General features: G+C 34.7%; 1 protein-coding gene across 1 annotated transcript in view; it reads left to right on the top strand.

The window, feature by feature from the left end:
- LOC120773110 (Down syndrome cell adhesion molecule-like protein Dscam2) overlaps positions 1–20,122 on the top strand; it is a 160,691-nt gene that overhangs the window by 67,788 nt on the left and 72,781 nt on the right. Inside the window, exons 4-5 of the mRNA XM_040102104.1 lie at positions 3,099–3,260; positions 10,781–10,930. Of these exons, the coding sequence (XP_039958038.1) occupies positions 3,099–3,260; positions 10,781–10,930 (312 nt within the window). The remainder of the gene's footprint in view (positions 1–3,098; positions 3,261–10,780; positions 10,931–20,122) is intronic.

The raw sequence follows: 20,122 nt of genomic DNA, 5'->3' as shown, positions 1-20,122 counted from the left end.
AGCATTAACTAGTGAGAGGCCTCAATGGCTCCCCTGCAGTAGTACTGGGCAACCAATGCATTTCCACAAGATCCAGAGAAGTGTGGAGAAAACTCTCACTTTGGGGCGCCCCTGCTTACATTCTGTTGTGCCACGCACTGTCCCACTCCGCCGCGATCGTTCTATCGCAGAGGAGTTTGAAGATAAGATGGTCGATTCCTTAAACCTATAAAGAGCTTTAATGACCGCTTCCGTCTATACGTCTTCTCTCGAGTCCTTTGCAATTGACATGCTTTGTGTGTTAAAGGCGCATTTCTTAGAATACAACTTCTTAAGTGCAGACCAATCAGTATCTGTATCGTCTTCAATAAGAAATACGAAAGAATGATGGGTCTGAAATCCTTGGTACACATGTGATCTTATTGGCCTTCAGGATGTACGCAATTCGAACCTGTGTCAAAGCGGAAAGTCGGAGCTCCCGGTAATATAGGTTTTTCATAAATTTCTATAAACTTTCCTAGACGGGCGCGCCGTGTCCAGATTGAACTCGAAGAACTTGTGGTCAAAAAATGAGTGATCCTCTAGAATCCTCCAATCTAAAATCAGATCTCCATTGCAGTTGAGGCTAGGGTGAGGTCTAGGACCTTCTCCCTGATCGCCGTGACAAATGTGAGTAAGTTGTCACTGTTGCATATAAAAAGATCTTTATCTATAACAAATTTGAAAAGTGGCTCTCCTCTCTGGTTTGTATGCGAGCTTTCCCAGATTATATTCCGCGCGTTTGCATCGAAATCAATGATAACACTCGTTTCTCTTTGCGTGCTTTCTCTACAGCATTTCTCAGCAGCATGGGAAGTGGTTCTACCTCACCTTCGCTGAAATTAGACAAGAGAAATATTCATTCCGTTTCATTTCATTCCATTTGCAAGTAAGCAAGCTATCACTATATTTGTGTCGCAGCTTATGACTTTTCGTCCTTAATCCAGAACTTCCATAACTGCTGAGCCCCGTCTCCTGGATCAGGACGACGTCAGCTCAGTCTCGCAGACGGAGCAGTAGGTTTACGGAAGACACCTTTGCTTGTTGGAGGTTAATCTGTAGAAACTTTCTTTTCCAGGCTCTCCCGGTCCTCCTTGAACAAACGTTCCAAACTGAAATCGGTTTCACCAATTGAAGATCCGCCTTCATTGCTTCTTAGGACGTCATCGTCCTTCTCTACCGCACTAGGCAGTTGAGCGCCATCTATTTTGGATAATAATGCATACCAAATATCGTGAAAAGTTCGAGTGTATACATATATGTATGTACAGGCAGGCGGAGATATCAAGCTTAATTTACGCTGTTAAGGAAATAAAACTCGATATGTGAAACATTTCAAGCGATATAAGTGCTATAAGTACTACAAAGATCAACCTAACGCTTATTAAAGCCACATGCTGATTCGCTCTTTATACTCGGTATTTAATTAGAATCAATTAATTTTCCGCCATATAAAGCACATAATTTTTATATACATACGTATGCCTAATAAACATAATAATTTTATATGCCTTGCTGAATTTAAAAACCACAAACCAAATGTCAGTTAAATCTTGCTGATCAACAATGGGCTGTACAGATTTTTATATGTATTAGTATTTAGCACAACAATAACCCCTCAAACAAATTTTCTAGTGGTCGCTCAATACTATGAGGCGGATGTCAACAAAGAGCACGTGATACGTGGCAATGCAGCGGTTATTAAATGCCTTATTCCATCATTTGTAGCGGATTTCGTTGAAGTCGTCTCCTGGCATACGGATAGTGATGAAAATTATTTTCCCGGAACCGAATATGGTGCGAAGTTAAAACAAGCAAAATAAAATTAAAGCCTCTTAAGGCTACTAGTGATATTAACTGGTTGAAATCCCTATTCCCGCAAGTTTTCAATATGTGCGGTTGTTCTTAACTTAGATGCCACTAATCGCACGTCGTTGGTAATGCTCTGGCAGCATTTTTATTTGATATGCATACGGTTGCTAAATGCAAATAGTGCCCAAACTGCATTTCCCGTCCACAATTTGCTATTATTTTTCATTTATGTATACATTTTCTTTCATCACTCTATTCACTCATCTTATTCTACCGTCATAATTTACAAATTTCTACCTATATATTTATTTGAAGCACTCTCCATCATACTTTCTAAATATTTCTCTATATTTATTTCGCAATCATTCATTTCCTTTGGCGATTCCTTAACATCGTTGCAGTCGTTTCACAACAGTATGAGGAGGATATTCATAAAGCATTTGTCATACGCGGCAATTCGGCCATTTTGAAATGTGACATACCATCATTTGTGGCCGATTTTGTTAGCGTAATATCTTGGCATACCGATCAGGAAGAGAGTTTCTTTCCCGGCACTGAGTATGGTGTGTTCCCCCAATCAAATCTATTTAACTACATATTTATAATTGTCTAACGTGCTAATAAATATCGCAAATTAAGTTGGAAAACTACTCTACTATCACCATTATTAATTTTGTATAGAAGAAAAATTTGTAAAGTGCGTAAAAATACCCAATAATCCTGTAAATTACACTATATGCCTACACGAATAAGAAAAACAAAAAATAAAAATAAAACTTTTACACTCAACTCCGCTAAGTGTACACTTACAATTGGCCTAACAATCACTGGATACAAATTAATCAACACCATTAACTAAACAAATGTGTAAAACGTTGCTGACTGATAGTCGATTAACAAAAGTATGTACATATGTAAGTATATACTTAAAAGCAACGTTTTACAGCACTCACTGTAAATTGACAGGGCAATAAACAATTCTACAGACTTACTCTCACATAGATTAGTCGTGAAAACAAACTCCAGCAACCACTTGCAAGGAGTAACACAACACACCGTTTACCACAGCAAATCAAACTTACCAACTTACACACCAAAATTTTTTCAGTCATCAAAATTACCTGTTTTTCAATCCCCTATTGAGCTGACAACGGGAAGTTCCTTTTCACTCATTTCTGTTCCCCATAACATTTAGTTTTTTTTTATTTTGTTTTTCCTATGTTCAATTTATTATAAATATATTTCTATTGTTTTTAATCGTCTCTCAGTTGTTGCTCAATATTACGATACCGATGTAAATAAAGCTTATGTAATTCGTGGCAATGCAGCAGTTTTAAAATGTGAAATACCTTCGTTTGTTGCGGATTTTGTCAGTGTTATGTCTTGGCATACGGATCAAAATGAGGACTTTTTGCCAGGCACTGAATATGGTTGGTGCAGACAAGTTTGCAGTTTTTAGGTTATTTTTGCTTGCTTAGTGTGAATTGTGCTGTGAATAGTAGTGTACAAACAAACATAAATATGTATATTATATTAAATATTGAGGTGAAAAACAAAAAATGGAGTTGGGCACCGTTGTAATAAAAAATATCGCAAATTATTGTTTTTTAAATTTGTTCTAGAAGTAATATTTAAAATATTGCCTGAAATCACTAACATGTGGCAAATTTCTAGTTCCGAGCTAAAAATCTAATTCAAGGAACAATGGCAATAAATTTTATCATAATTAATTTATGTTTTTTGCATTTAATCGAAGGAGTGACCAATTCGTAGGTTGCCTTTTATATTTCGGAATTTGGCAACCACTGACAAATTGGTCGTAAAGTTTGACATTTTTGATATTATACATACTCAGAACGTTTTGACATACGGCGCCGCTACTTGTGCTGTTTACAGTACAGTCAAAGATAAATGATATGAAACTCTTTTTTTACACTCTCGCTTTGCTTCATCTTTTTTCTGAGCTGGCAACAAAACACAATCAGAGACCCGTTAATCAGCTGTAAGTAAAAAAGGCGGAATACCAGAAGAATAGCGCTAAAACGAACTGCCAAAATCAGTGTGTTGTTGAAATTCAGTAGAATTAGATGTCGGTAGTTTGTAAAATTATTTATACATATGGGTGATATAGGTCTACAGATGAACCGAGATGAACTAACTTCGGTAAGGCGCCTTTTCCATACCTCAAGGGTGGTGTGGAAGCTGCATAATTTCCAAATAAGTATTTAATAATGCCCAACTCCAATTTAATTAGATTGACATCCCTGATGAATACTATGAAAAATGCGAATTTTAACAGCCGCCAACCGCCGAAGACGGATCACTCTTCGTCACGACTGTCACACATAGGCTGCAACAACTGCAATTTTGCGAACTCAAAACATTAATTTCATGAGTCACCCTCCGTATAGTTCTGTCACAGGAACGAATTTGTTCTTTTTATTCCCGTACATAAAAAATAAACGTTTTTCGACACCTGAAGAGGCGGTTAATGCGAACATATTTTGAAGAACCCTCAATCATGTTTTGAAGAACCCTCAATCAGAGTGGCAAAAGTGCTTCGAAAATTGGTTTTAGCGCACGAAAAGTATATAGATCTTAATAGAGAATATTTTGAAAAGTAATAAAGCGATTTTCGAGGATTTGTTTTTGTTATCGAATCCCGAAATATAAAAGGCAACCTACATATAATGCTCACATCCACACTCAACATTTTAATTAATTGCAATTTTGTTTAGTTATATTGAGGTTATGTCGAAAAGCTGATAAAAACTATGCATGACTTTAAGAATAATTTACTTATGGAATATGTAAACATTTTTCGTTATAAACATATTTTATAAATTTACTACTACAAAACGCGAAATGAACTAGTGCCCAACTTTATGAAACTTTAAGCCCCTTTTCGAAAATAATATTTTTTGGTCCTATTCCTGTTTAAAATTTGATTAGCTCTTATGTTTTTATAATTTTTTTTGGTTCTTTAATAAATTTGTAAAAACACACCTTATTTCCAAACATGTAATATTTTTTCTACGTGGTTGCCATATTAATTCTCAGTCTATTTTAATTTTTATGCAGAATATTTACAAATTGCGGTCAGGGGTTTCGATTTTCTATATACATATACATACATATACATATTTTACCATATTCAATTCCACTTCAAAACTACGCCGAATAATATTTCGAATTCATTTCTCTCTATTTTTCTTCTTTTATAGAAATTTATTTTTATATCCATCACTGTTTTTTCTACCATCTTTGAGTTCCGTTCATATAATTACTACTCATTTTTGGTTTTGTTTCCTCACCTGTATCTACACTTGCACTTAATTAATCATATTTTATCAGTCATTAACCTCTCACATTGAAAAACAAAATTCTCTGCACTTTAAACAGGCAACGACTAACTGATCTCACTTCCACATTCTTCCCATGAAGTTTGTAGGCGTTTCATAATTCTTCCAAGCTTTTTAGTGACGCCTATAGCTTTTCTACAGCAAGCCGCCATTGATAAATATTTAAATCTTAATTGATGTAGTGGTCACACGCGAGCATTAGCATTCGAAATTATAGATGTGATAGACAGATAGGGGAAGGCAATGCGCTTTTAAGAGTGTTTAGAATCATTAGAATTCTTTGTGGAAGCGTGCGAATTACGCGCTAAGCGATTATCGTGATTTTCATTTCAATTACGAGCGGTACATGTGAAAAGTTGCAAGCATAATTGTTATGTAAGCTCAAGAGAGCGCGCCAGACGCTCACACGCTTTGTTGCATTCTCCCACATACGAGTATCTTCGCTTAAGGCCTGTATGCGCTCGGTAGTGTTTTCGTATGCACCTAAACACGGCGCAAAAGTGGTAACAACATCAGCGTAATTGTTGCCGCATGTTTTATGTAATTAAAGATTTACTGCCGGCGCGTTGAAATTCATTTATATAAAATTTAGCCGTTACATGCTAGTTCGAGAGTTCATGCGAGATTCATCATCATTGTGCATTTTTTGCATTTCTTCACTTTAATACAGTTGTACAACAATTCTACGAATCCGAAGTGAATAATGAATACGTAATACGTGGCAACGCCGCAGTGCTTAAGTGTTCGATTCCCTCATTTGTGGCGGATTTCGTGCAGGTCATATCGTGGCAGGATGAAAGCGGCGAATTGTATGCAACGCTGGATGAACAACAGGGCACCGGTAGTGAAAAATTGTTTTGAAAGATGGCATTAGATTTTAATGGCAACACGATTTATTTAAATGTGTACCTACCCACCTCTCGTCCTTGCATTAATCTACTGTTATTTTTGCTTTAATTACTTTTTATTTAAAACTCTACAAATGCATATTTCATTTATTTCTAGCTGCCAAAACATATTTATTTTATTCTCTCCACTTTGTATCGCTAACTTTCAGTGGTCAATCAGTATTACGAGGCTGAGGTCGTTTCTGAGTATGTCATTAAGGGCAATACAGCGGTTTTAAAATGCACCATACCAAGTTTTGTCGCTGATTTCGTAAAAGTGGAAGCATGGTTGTCCAGTGAGGGCACCGAATTTCTGCCCACCGATAGTTTTGGTATAAAAACTCACGAAATGAACAAATTATTGTTAGCGATAAAAAAAAATAATAGCTGTATTTGATAAGTGCAATTTTGGTGGCGCGTTGTTAACATTTTATGTAAACCAATCCTCAAACTCTCCAAAACATTAAATACTTTCTCATAACCTAATATTCAACTCTTTTCTATTGCGCTATATTTTTGCGAGCCTTGTTTTTTAATAATACATAATCACATTTTTAGTTGTCAATCAGTATTACGGCGCCGATATTTTAATGGAATATGTGATTAAGGGCAATTCAGCGGTACTCAAGTGCTCCATACCATCGTTTGTGGCAGATTTCGTACGCGTAGAATCGTGGATTGATGAAGAGAACAATGTTTTGCGCCACAGCGACAATTATGGTTGGCAAAAGCAACAATCGAACTTGTTATGCACTCTAACATACTAGCTTAAGTAGTTTCCTGCTGATTCCCAAAATAAACCTATATTTTTACGCCACTCCTCTCAAGAAAGATATTTCTTTTTTGCTCTCATAACATTTTTTCTATTCTGCTTTTTCGTTCACTATTTGCATTTGGTTTTTTGCGCCCAACTTGTAGTCGTCAATCAATTTTATGAGGCGGAAATCATGACTGAGTATGTGATTAAAGGCAATGCTGCCGTGCTAAAGTGTTCAATACCTTCGTTTGTAGCCGATTTTGTGCGCGTGGAATCATGGATCGATGAGGATAATAACGTATTGACATTCTCCGATAATTACGGTTCGCAGTTTTTGCTTTTCGCAATTTAATTAGTGGTTTGATTAGTCAAAAGTCAGCTAATATTAACTTCCCACAAACCCCATCCAAACTTTACACATACATACTTACTTTTTCGTTTTTCTTTTCGTTACCTTTAAATTGCTTTTCAAAAACTTTCGCTTTTGTTTTAACAGTCGTTTCTCAATTTTACATAACGGAGGCGGAGAATGAGTATGTGATCAAAGGCAATGCAGCGGTGGTAAAGTGCAAAATACCCTCATTTGTTGCGGATTTTGTACAGATCGAAGCCTGGGTGGATGAGGAGGGTGTGGAATTATGGCGTAGCAATTCCTCGCAAGCATATGGTATTTGCTTGAATGTCAGAATAATTCCGCGTGTATATCGTACTTAAGTTTGTTTTAGGTACCAACCTCCCATGTAACTACCTACCATTCCTTGCAATTGTTTCAACTGTTCCATTCATTTTATTTCTTTTAACTTTCTGCTTAACTTCTCTCCATTTTCACGTTTTTATCTACCGGTAAATGCAGTTGTCATTCAAAGCTATGAATCCGAAGCCGATAATGAATATGTCATACGTGGCAACTCAGTGGTAATGAAATGTGAGATTCCCTCATATGTGGCAGACTTTGTTTTTGTTGATCTATGGTTGGACTCAGAGAACACAAACTACTATCCGGGCACTGATAAGGAAACTGGTATTGCGAAAACATACCTCATACGAAAAAAAATTAAATAAAAATTAAATATGTTTCGCATGTTCCAATGTGTTCTTTCTGCATATTATCCCATTTCTCAATCAACACTAAATTTTATTTGCGTTTTTCATTACATGGGCCATTTTGTTTTGTTTTCATTTAGTCGTGCATCAGTTTTATCAAACACGCGTGATCGATGAATTTGTTTTACGTGGCAACTCAGCGACACTCAAGTGTCTGGTGCCATCTTTTGTCGCCGATTTTATTACCGTAGAATCGTGGGTGGATGAGGAAAGTGTTGAATTCATGCGCGCCGATAGCCATGAACTAATGGGTAATTTTTCGTGTGTTGAAGAGAAAGAAGTTAATAATATAAGTAAACCAGTAAGAAAACGTTTTGCGCTTGTTGGTTGTCAGTTGACATACTTTTTTTGTGTAATCTCCAACATCCTACTTCAGTTCCTTACCAGCAGTGCAGCGTTGCATTTTTGTTTTAAAAATACGTTTCATATGTGTGAATTAAATTACAATTTCATTGTTACCAAATCACTGTCCCGTTTCCTTTGCAGTTGTCAAACAATTTTTTGAGTCACAAGTGTACGATGAGTATGTTATTAAAGGCAATGCCGCCATTTTCAAATGTCAAACGCCATCTTTTGTCGCGGATCATATAGACATTGTCGATTGGGTTGATACTGACGGTGGTGTCTACACAAAAACCAGCGCTGGTAGTTTTAATTTAAATTTCGATTAAGTTATATTTAATTTAAGGGGGATTTTCTAGTTTTCTGTTCCCAAAAGTTATACCAAACTCAAATTCTCTCACATATCTATTATTAATTAACGATTTTTATTTAATTTCATTACTGCAACATTACAAAACAACGTATCTCATTTTACCTTCTCCATTATGCTCCTTTTTTCTACTTTACATGCTCTTCCACTTTATAGTCGTTCCGCAATCCTATACGGTAAATGTCATGGATGAGGCTGTGTTGCGTGGCAACAGCGCCATACTCAAATGTCATATACCCAGTTTTGTGGCGGATTTCATATCAGTCGCTTCATGGGTGGAAGATGAAGAACGTGAAATTTTCACCACTAACGATGGCGTCGGGCACTTTGATAGCGGTAAATAATGCTGGTTTTGACAGTGTGAAATTGATAAAGGAATTACGTAATATATTGTTTCTGTTAAATTTGTTCACAAATGTTCCATGCATTATCCCGCTTCCACAAAAATCACATTGTCTGTCCCGTAAACTAGAGTCTGGCGCTGCTTTCAGTCTGTATACAATCACATTTTCGAGATGATTTGACTAGGATATTTACATAGGCTATTCGCGTTTTCAATCTGCTTTTATTCTTATTTTCTCTGCTTATTCTTACTTTATGTTTCAAGTTGCTTTTCATAAATGATTCCTCGTTCACTTTTTCTTACATTTTGTTGCTCTTCGTTTGTTTTATTTTATTTCGTTTTTCATTCCTATCCATTCCTTTAAACTTCCTGTTGTCATCCAAATATTCCAAGGGTTCGTCCAGCCTGCCTTTACCCACGAAAATCCCCCTTCATGTAGCATAGTTTTGTAGATTTTGTATTTATAATGTAAATAATTGTAACAAAAATGCTAATAACAATTAAATTAATTACTAAAAAATTATTGATAAATAAATTTACTGTAAAAATGTAAATATATACACTTCTGAAAATGAAAATATGTGAATGAAATGCATTTTATTGGCATTTTTGTTTCACGTTTCAATGCATGCTGACGTCATTTTTACATGTATAAGATTAACTCGCTTTGATCGCTTTTGCCGAGCAAATTTATTTCCATACGTAATAATCAGGAAACCATATTGCAAATATTTCATTTATAGTTATTTAATTTTGAAACATGTTAAAAAAGAATTATGCGATTGTCTGGCGTGTGTAAACACATCCTAAAGCGCTAGCCATTTACAAATCAATCGAAGTAATCGATATCGTGTCATCACTTTGGTTGACAGCGCAAAATTTCCGAATTTCGGTAAAGTGACAAAATAAATTTTAGAGCTTTGCGAAGTAAAATGATGAATAGAAAATATTGTGGATTAATGAAAACAGAAGCAAAACATTTGAAGTTGCACTCAACTTTAAACTAACTACTAGTAAAGCAAATATACCATACAATATTTGTACATATAAATATTTTTCCGTGCTGATTGTTACACGGGTTTCCGGTAAATGAAGTGGAAATAAGTTGTTCAAACAGTTAACGTATTGTTGTAAATGATTATATCAGTTACCGTTTAATCATAGTATTATATAGTATAATTAACTTTATTAACAAATTATCAAAATTAACTGAAAAACTATAGTGTGTTTGGCATATTTAAATTAGTTTCAAGTAAATACAAGTTTATCAACAATAAAAAAGGCGCTTGTTAAAACCTTTCAAATGATAATATTTGACAAAAATAATTATGATATGTATGTATAGTATATTACTATGGTATTAAGAAAAAAATATTTTCGTAATAAACTTTTAACGTTTGACAACGGCAAATGCACTAAAGTTCTTCAAATATACATACTTATATACACAACTAAAAGCATGCTTTTATATACATAAGTATGTACTATATACTAAATTATTTTACAGAGCTACACTTTAAATAATAAGAGATTTTAGAACTGGAAGAAATTGTATTTGAATATAAAAAAATAAATAAAATTGTATATTTTGCCAAGTTAAAAAAAAAAAAATCTCAATATATTGAATAAATAATCATATCAATAAATATATTTATTTACAGTGTAGTGTTGCATGCGTATTTTTGTGTAGCAAACGCAAACTCAAACGCAAGATATAAAATTTTCTAATGTATTGATTTTTTTCTACTCCTTACTATTAATTTTGTGCTGCGTTTTCGAAACCAGATGGTAAATATTTGGTTTTGCCCTCTGGTGAACTGCATATTCGCGAAGTGGGACCCGAAGATGGTTACAAAAGCTATCAGTGTCGCACCAAGCATCGTCTAACTGGTGAAACACGATTGAGCGCGACGAAGGGACGCTTGGTGATCACAGGTAAGTTGTAAACTTTAAACGTATTTTTAGTAGCGTAAAATAATTGTAACTCATAAAAGGACGCAGTTAAAATTTGGTTAATAGTGTTTAGCAACATTTTGTATTATTGGAATTTAAAAAAATATTATTATTATTTAGATAATAAAGCCAGTAACATCGTTGGGTGCTAATTCATAAAAGCTTTTTAATAATAGGAACTGGAAGCAAAGTAAATGAAAAATTTTAACAAGAGTTACAAAGTGAAATATGTAATAATGGTTTGTCAAAAAAGTCTTGCGGTATTTTTATTGATTTTTTTTTTTTATTGAAATTGAAATGAATTCTTGATGACTCATGCCCAGCTCTTGACCGATGCTACGGCTGCTACTATGTCGGTCTCTTTCGACTAATTCAGCGATTTTATCGCAATTTTCGACGACAGGTCTTCCGGAGCGTGGCGCATCTTCGACCACCTCTACACCAGAACGAAAACGTTGAAACCATCGTTGTGCGGTGGAAATGGAAACTGTATCGGGTCCATAAACTGCACCAATTTTATTGGCGGCTTGAGATGCATTTTTGCCTTTATCGTAGTAGTACTGTAAAATATGCCGTATTTTCTCTTTATTTTGCTCCATGTTTGCGACGCTATAACTCACGAACGACTTAAAAGAAACGACAATTAATCAAACACGTGTTAGCGTGAAATGAGCTGTCCTAAAAGGTATAACATGACCCGATGCGACGAATAAAACTAGAACTACGCGCTTTCAGCGCCAACTAGCGAAAGCACCGCAAGACTTTTTTGACAACCTATTATAACTTAAAATTGTAACTAAAAATTAAAAAAAATTAATATCAAAAATTATTACATGAGAAATGTTTTGAAATTTTAAAAAGAAAAATAAAATAAATATTCGTAGTTTTAACTGTGTCACTTTAAATAATGGTAACTACGAAAATTCAGTTCTCACCTAAACTAAATTTACTAAGAATAACAAAATAATAGTATTATGTATTTTAATGAAAATGAAAAATATGAACTTTTCAAAATTAATTTAATGCTTACAAAATACTAATTTTTCAAAAATAATTGAAATATGTGGATTTGTACACAAAATGTCAGGACTGGATTTTCGAATATTTGAAATAAAAATATTTTACCAAATATTATTAAAAATAATAAATTTATTTGGGTTCTATAACTTAATTATTCCTATTGGTTTTGGTAAAATGTTTTTGTTTTAGTTTTATATTGTACATATGTATGTACATATCCTTATACTTGACCTTTGTGCTGCAACGGGAAGAAAATTGTTGATACTGTGGCCGAGTTTGAAAAACAAAATACTGAAAATGTAACAAAAGTTAAAAAATAAATGCTAACTACGAACTTTGCAAAAAGTTGCCACACTTGTTGAATTTTAAAACTTAAACATTTTTATAATTACCGTTGCAGTTTAGGCTTGTAATATAATACAAAAATTGCATAACTGTGTACAGTTAAAAATTAAAAAGAAAATCATTGTTACTCTACAATTTCGAATTAGAAGAATTTTGCACAGTTATGCAATATACAAGCGTTTCCAGCTTAAAAAATATTAAAGTTTTTCCTTATGTAATTTTTGAAATATTTTTTTATTTAAACTAACTTTTAATAAAAACACTCACTTTTATAAAAAAATTAAAAATATTTTTTCTGCTGGTAAACATATTAATAGTATATTGGGCCATATGAATTGTGAATATATTTTTATTGCTCAATATATAAAATATTTACTTTTAAGTTATTTGAAATATTTGAAGCAACAACTTTTTGATATAATTATGAAAAAGAAAAATCAATCAAAAAGATTTTTAGCTTAAAATCTTTTTCTTTGCTCCGAAGGAATGGCATGAACAAATATTTTGTATAAAAAAAGAAATATAAAGAAATGAAAAGTAAAAAAAAAACATTATTTAATATAATGAAACTATTGCTAAAGACTTATTTCAGCAAAGTTTTTAAACTGTTCTGTTAAAAAATATTCTGTATTTAAAATTTAACTAATCAATTAAACAAAAAAATTCTAACGGTAACATCAAAAAATTGTTGCTCCCTTAGCCTGCATTGAAAACTGCCTGAATGTTGGGATAGGGTAAACTGTTGCGCGAATTAATAATGCGAAATTAAAAAAGATAAATTCCGTAAGTAATAAATTTATAAAGCAATATTTAATGTTAAATTAAATTTCAAATGCATTAAATTTTTTTGCCTGACTTGAGCTTGAACATATGGAGCATTTACTTCGTGATTAAAAACAAAAAAGTAATTTTTTCGTTACATTTTGTGCCACTGTGCGCTGAGCACAGTACCTAAATACTAGCCAAATTCGCACCCTTATCCTAAGCAAAAATTTCAAAAGTGCAAGGTAAGTGCGCATTCATAGTAAATATCATACTTTTAAACTAAATAAATACTTTAAATATAACTACATTTTAAATGTGCAATAATTTATTGTAAGGCTCGCATAAATTTTTGAGCTCAGCCTATGTTAAATGAATATATATTTCTAAAAACTAATTTACAGAACCGGTTGGCAGGGTATCACCGAAATTCCCCACTGTGCAAACGAGCAGCAGCTTTACGGCGGCCGCACGAGCGGGCGTCACACTTCTCTGCCCAGCTCAAGCCTATCCAGCGCCAATGTTTAGGTGTGTCTCTGATTTAGTAATATTTTAGCTAATTATGAAAGTTATTTTGGTCTTTGGTGGTAAATAAAAAATTTCAAAATCATTCGAGTAGTCTATTTCAACACTCATACAGTTTTCGCATCTCGCTTTTACTTACCCTTTTTAAATAATATCCACCTTACCTCGTACATCGTATTTGTAGAACCTGTTGGTAGCGTTGGCCCACGTCTACTCTCCGGCAATGATATAAAAGTGATTATCACCCCTGGTAATAAATCAGTCACGTTACTCTGTCCAGCGCAAGCTTATCCGGTGCCAATATTTCGGTAAGCGTATAATCCTTCCTCCTCATATTCGTTGATTGGGTTACAAAAGCCTTAGAAATCAAATCGAGCTACTCAAATTAATAATTATTTAAAAAGCATCATTTAGGTCTGAAATGCTGAGGGGCCATTAGATTTTAGGCAACTCTAACCGCAGTGTTTAACCTATTCCAACATCCTGTCTCTTAGCTAAACCAATACTTATTTTTTATATTTCTTCCATTTATGAAGTTTTAATTGTTTGCTTTAGAGCCTGTCGGTACCGTTGGTCCTCGTCTTACTTCGGGTGATGAATCACGTATCGTAAAAATAGATTTTACCAAAAGCGCCACATTGCTTTGTCCTGCACAGGCCTATCCGGTGCCATTGTTTAGGTAAAAGCATTTCTAGCATAAAATAATGCATAATTAAGGTTATCCCAACATCAGTTGTATTCAATCAAACAAGGTTCACATAATTTTTAATTTTAATTTTGTTAAATTTGTTTTGTAGAACCTGTCGGCTCTGTGAGCCCGAAAGTTTTTGCAAACGAAGAGAACATAAAAATTATACGCGTGCCATTGACTCACAGCGTGACTCTATTGTGTCCGGTTCAGGCGTATCCAGTGCCAGTTTTTAGGTAGGCCAAAAAAAAAAATTGCAAACTCTGTTTTGATTGGAATTTGTATGCTGAGCTTGTTCCAACATTCAGCAGGCTTTCAAAAGCTTTATACATGGTTGAGACACCATATTAGAGTATACATTTTAAATGCTTTCTTCAGAGCCCGTTGGTAGTGTTAGCCCTAAAATGACTGCTGGTGATGATGCAATAAAAATTCCAAAAGTATCTATTGGACAAAGTGCAACATTAATGTGCCCAGCTCAGGCCTACCCGGTGCCAGTTTTTAGGTAAAATTTTATATTAATTTCTGTGCAAGCTTTACCCCATCCCAACAAATTTACAATTTTCTACGATATTTCATTATCCATTATCCTCATTTGTTTATATGAAATGCATCAGAGCCCGTTGGTAGCGTGTCACCAAAACTAACTTCCGGTGACGATTCGCGTACCGTAAAAGTGCATAAAGGTCAAAGCGTTACGCTGCTCTGCCCAGCGCAGGCATATCCCGTGCCGTTGTTTAGGTAATGATTTTTTGAATTAACATAATTTTATAAAATTGAAGCAAGCATGTTTTTAGGCATTTTTATTCCAATCTACGGGCAGTTTTCCGAACACTTATGAACTACTCTCACTGTTAGTTATTTGTTATTGCAGAGCCTGTTGGTAGTGTTAGCCCCAAAATCAATTCTGGTGATGATTATAATCATATAAAGTCGAAGAGCGGTCGCAGTTTGAGCCTGCTTTGCCCAGCTCAAGCATATCCTACACCGATTTTCAGGTATTAGACAATTTTTCCCTCATTGAAGTCGATATTTGTATTATTTTTTATCACATTTCCCATTAACTACAAATTCGCAACTAACCCACGTTTCTACTTCAAAATTCAAGGTCCTTCACGATGTGGAGTTTGAACAGTTAGTAATGAGACAGTAGTATAAACATCGATTATTAAGTGACTAATAAGGCATGTTCACACGCATTGCAAATCGCTCTCGCTTTTAACTCTACTATCATTATTACAAACATTTAAATAATTTATTGAAATTTTCCAAAGAATTGTAGGCAGTTTTCAAGATTTTATTTGCACATAGTTACGATTTTTATTGCAAGAATTCTTTTTATATGCCCATATTTATAAATTCCTAGAACCTGTAGGCAGCGTCAGTCCCAAAATCAGTATCGGTGAAGATTTAAAGCATGTTAAGGGTAAACAAAATAGCGGTTTAAGCTTGTTGTGTCCCGCACAAGCATATCCGCAGCCAATTTTCAGGTAATATTTGGATATTCAATTATTAATGCAGTAGAATAAAATATAAAAATTTATTATAAAGTGTCTGCATTAAAAAGTACCGTATCCCAGCAAATCAGTCAGCTTTTGACAGCGTTTAAATTAACCGTTAAAGAAAATTTCAGAACCCGTTGGCAGCGTTGCACCGAAAATCACATTTCTCGAACGCTTTAAAGTGAATCAAATTGCCAGTGGCAGCAGTAGCGCTATATTCTGTCCAGCACAGTCATATCCCGTGCCGATTTTCAGGTGTGTAACTATACACGCTCGCTACAAATCGTTTTTGAAAAATGCAAAGCATACTTTCAGGCAGTTTTACATAGTTTTCAACCACGTAAATTACACAGAAACTATAATTTATCGGTAACTTTATTTATTTGTTAATCAGAACCAGTTGCCAGCGTACGTCCAAAGGTGCAGCTGCAGGACAAACATCAATTTATCGATGTCGAATTGGGTCGCAATTATGCCTTACTCTGCCTTGCGCAGTCCTACCCAATGCCTGCTTTTAGGTACAAATATGTAATTTTCTAAAATGTTTTAACACAATTTTTAGTGATTCTCCACTTTACCACAACAACATTCAGGAGTTTTCAGATACTATTTTGATGTTTTTTTTTTTATTTTTACAAATAAATACTTTTCCTATTTTTCGCAGAACCAGTTGGTAGCGTCAAGCCCAAAATTAACGTGCAGGACAAATTACAGACACGCGAAATCGCGAGTGGCGTTGGTTTTGCTTTACTTTGTCCGGCGCAGTCATATCCGACACCAGCACATAGGTAGTTACAGTTTTGCATATTTTCCGACAACACAAAACAAAAAAAAATTGGTTACAAGATCTGATCAAAAATTGTTGGTTATTTCCATAACTATAGGTGTTGTAAACTCTGTCCCAACATTCTGGCATACACTTAGGCGCATATTAGTTACTCATTTTCTTAAAAAATAGTTCATTAGTATTTTTATTCTAGAACCAATTGGCTCAGTAGCTCCCCGGGTCAATATTGAAAGCGAATTAAACATTGCGCGTGCTAATTTGGGCGAGAGTTTCAGTTTGAAATGTCCGGCGCAGTCCTATCCCATACCCGCTTATAGGTAGGCAACTAAATTACTTATAAATGCCTGGCTTATTTCTTCCGCTCGCTGACAGTTTCTTAGATCCCAACAGATAGTTGAAATTTTCTTATTAAATGTCTAACATAAATAATATATTTTTTCCTTTCTCCAGAACCAATTGGCTCTGTGCGCCCCAAAGTTAATATGGAAAGTGAACTTTCCAGTGTACGCGTTTATTTGAGTGAAAGCTTTAGCCTAAAATGTCCAGCTCAGTCATATCCGATACCTACATATAGGTAGGTTGGTTTGGAGTATAATTTTCGAAATTTTTTCTTCTTTCAATACTAGTTTGAGTTAACATTCAGGCAGTTAGGAAATTTTGCAACATATTTTTATCAGTAATATAGAAGGATTCATTCAAAATGTGTAGAACCTGTCGGCAGCGTTCCGCCCAAAATGAATCTGCTCGAAAAAGTGCGCACCATGCAAGTGCCTCAAGGTGCTACTTATGCTATGCAATGTCCCGGGCAAGCATTCCCGGTGCCAATAGTCAGGTATGTCCCTGAAGCAATTGTTGTTTAGTTTACTGACGTATTAGGAAGATTATGGATTATATGATAAGCCTTTAAAAATACCAATAGCCACGTTGCCAAAATCATTCCAAAAACATGTTTGTATTCAAGAAAACTAAACATTTCCTTTAACGGAAGTATACTTAAGCATTCAGGCAAGTTTTCTACTATAACCTTTTCATTTAAGTTTCTAAAAGAATCACATTTTATTGAATTATTTTCCTAGAGCCACTGGGTTCGGTGCCACCAAAGATACTTAACATTAATGATAAATTCCTTTTGATGCAAGTCAAATTGGGTCATAGTTTCTCAATGCAATGTCCAGGTCAAGCATATCCCGTGCCGATTGTCAGGTACTTACTTACCATGAATTGCTTTATGTATTTTTAAAAATGTTGCAGATTTCCATGCACACTCTGCTTCTATCCCGACATTAATTATCAGTTTTTTTGTACACATTTTGAAAAATTTTCTTTCTCATATAGAACCCGTCGGCTCAGTGCCACCAAAGGTAACAAGCTTGCATGATAGATTCCAAGTTTTACAAGTAAAATTTGGCCAAGAGTTCTCCATGCAGTGTCCAGGTCAAGCATATCCGGTTCCTATTGTGAGGTACTTAAATCAAATATTTCAGTGTTAAATCTTTCTCTTATGCCAAAGCAACGTTCATAACCCTCTTTAAGCAAACACTCTCTATTTTTGTAGTTCAAGCAGTTTTCACCGCATTAAATCCTTAAGCATTTTTAATAGTTCTTATTGTTATTATTATATAATTTTAGAACCTGTGGGCTCAGTACCGCCAAAACTCACTAGTTTACATGACAAATTTCAATTTATACAAGTCAAAATGGGACAAGAGTATGCAATGCAGTGTCCCGGACAAGCCTATCCCGTTCCAATCGTTAGGTGTGTTTATATTGAGTAGTGAAATTTAGCATAAAAGTTTTGATTATTTGATCGAAAAATAATAATAAATAGTTTACAATCTCATCCCAACATTTACGTTGTTAAACCAAGTTGTCGAATTCTTCAAATAAATTTACTTATTGCATTTTCCTTAGAACCGGTCGGCAGTGTTGCACCAAAAGTCGATACACGTGATGAGTTCACATTCGCACGCACTCGTTTGCACACCGATAAAGCGCTCATATGTCCGGCACAATCGTACCCGGTGCCTGCTTTTAGGTAAAGTCAAACAGGTCAAAGGCACAGTTTAGACACACAATCTTGAGGTTTTGAGGTTATGTAACGGTACACAGTTATCGAAAATTAGAATAAGCCTAAGAAAGAGGCAATCCCAACATGAAGGAATTTTCAAAAATAATAATTTACAATATAAACTACATATTTATATAAATTTCCACTTCGATTTCATACGTTCGCAGAACCGGTAGGCAGTGTTGCACCGAAAGTCGATATTAAAGATGAGATAAATTATGCACGCGCTGAAGTCGATCACAGTTTTGCCTTAATTTGTCCAGCGCAGTCTTATCCGGTACCGATTTATAGGTGAATAATGGATTGATAAAATTAAAAATTGTAATTTTTTTTGATAATCTCTTCAGCTACGCTTCATGGTTAAAATGTGTGCTATGTTGCATAGTTTCCATCCTAAGCATTCAGACATTTTTCAAAATAATTAGGGTTTTAACATGGTCTCATAAAGTTATAAGTTATACCGATCCGAAAACAAAGCGTTCAGAGTTGTATTTGCAAAACTTATTTTAGTATGCAATCCAGCAACAAATTTTTTAAACTAGTATAAACATTTATGATTTTATGATTTTACGACACGTTTTGACACGTTGTGAGTACCCCAAATGTTTATTTAATATCTCTCAATGCATAAGGCACATAAATTAAAAAAATTTCAGAACCCGTTGGTAGTGTAGCGCCGAAAGTGGATCCCAATGATCGCATTAAATGGGTTGATAAACCGGCTGGCAACTCTTTAAACTTATTCTGCCCATCACAATCATATCCGGTGCCGATTTATAGGTAAGCCTTGGTGCATTATATGTGCGAAAATGTGTGAAATTCGTATTGAGCTTTAAAAAGCTTTAAACGAGAAGGATCGGAATTATATGAGCATAGTCGGTGATCCTTACGGGTTGCACTTTACTCAATATGTGTATGTAAGAATTCGGTTAGATCTACTTTTTATTCAATTAAGTCTACTTAGTAGCAAATAAGAGTTCAAACTGCTTATAAACAAAGTACATCTCAACTTGCTCGCAAATTTCCCAACATACCGGCAGTTTAACTTACTGAATATATCAAGTCAGTTCTCAAAGTCCTTGTAATGATTATATTACAGAACCGGTGGGCAGCGTCGCACCAAAAGTAGATGTCAAAGACCGCATCAATTGGTTGGATAAGCCCTTGGGTAAAGCTTTTAGTTTACTCTGCCCGGCACAATCATATCCAATGCCAGCTTATAGGTATGTGCAAAATTTATACAGGCGGTTTTCATTGCAACACAAGCTTATTTATATTTGTAGGATTTTATGTTAACTGTTTCAGAACGATTTTTCAGAACCCGTCGGCTCAGTAGGCCCTAAAGTGAATATGCATGACAAAATGGATTTCGGCATGCGAAAGTCCAATACTTCAATGAGTTTACTTTGTCCAGCACAGGGCTTTCCAATGCCAGCTTTTCGGTAATAATTTGCAAAATTATTAAATTACTATGAGT

The sequence above is a fragment of the Bactrocera tryoni genome, chromosome 3, assembly GCF_016617805.1.
Source record: "Bactrocera tryoni isolate S06 chromosome 3, CSIRO_BtryS06_freeze2, whole genome shotgun sequence".
NCBI classification, from domain to species: Eukaryota; Metazoa; Arthropoda; class Insecta; order Diptera; family Tephritidae; genus Bactrocera; species Bactrocera tryoni.
Note: the sequence above shows the minus strand (reverse complement) of the source record. Positions and strands in the feature narration are given on the sequence as shown.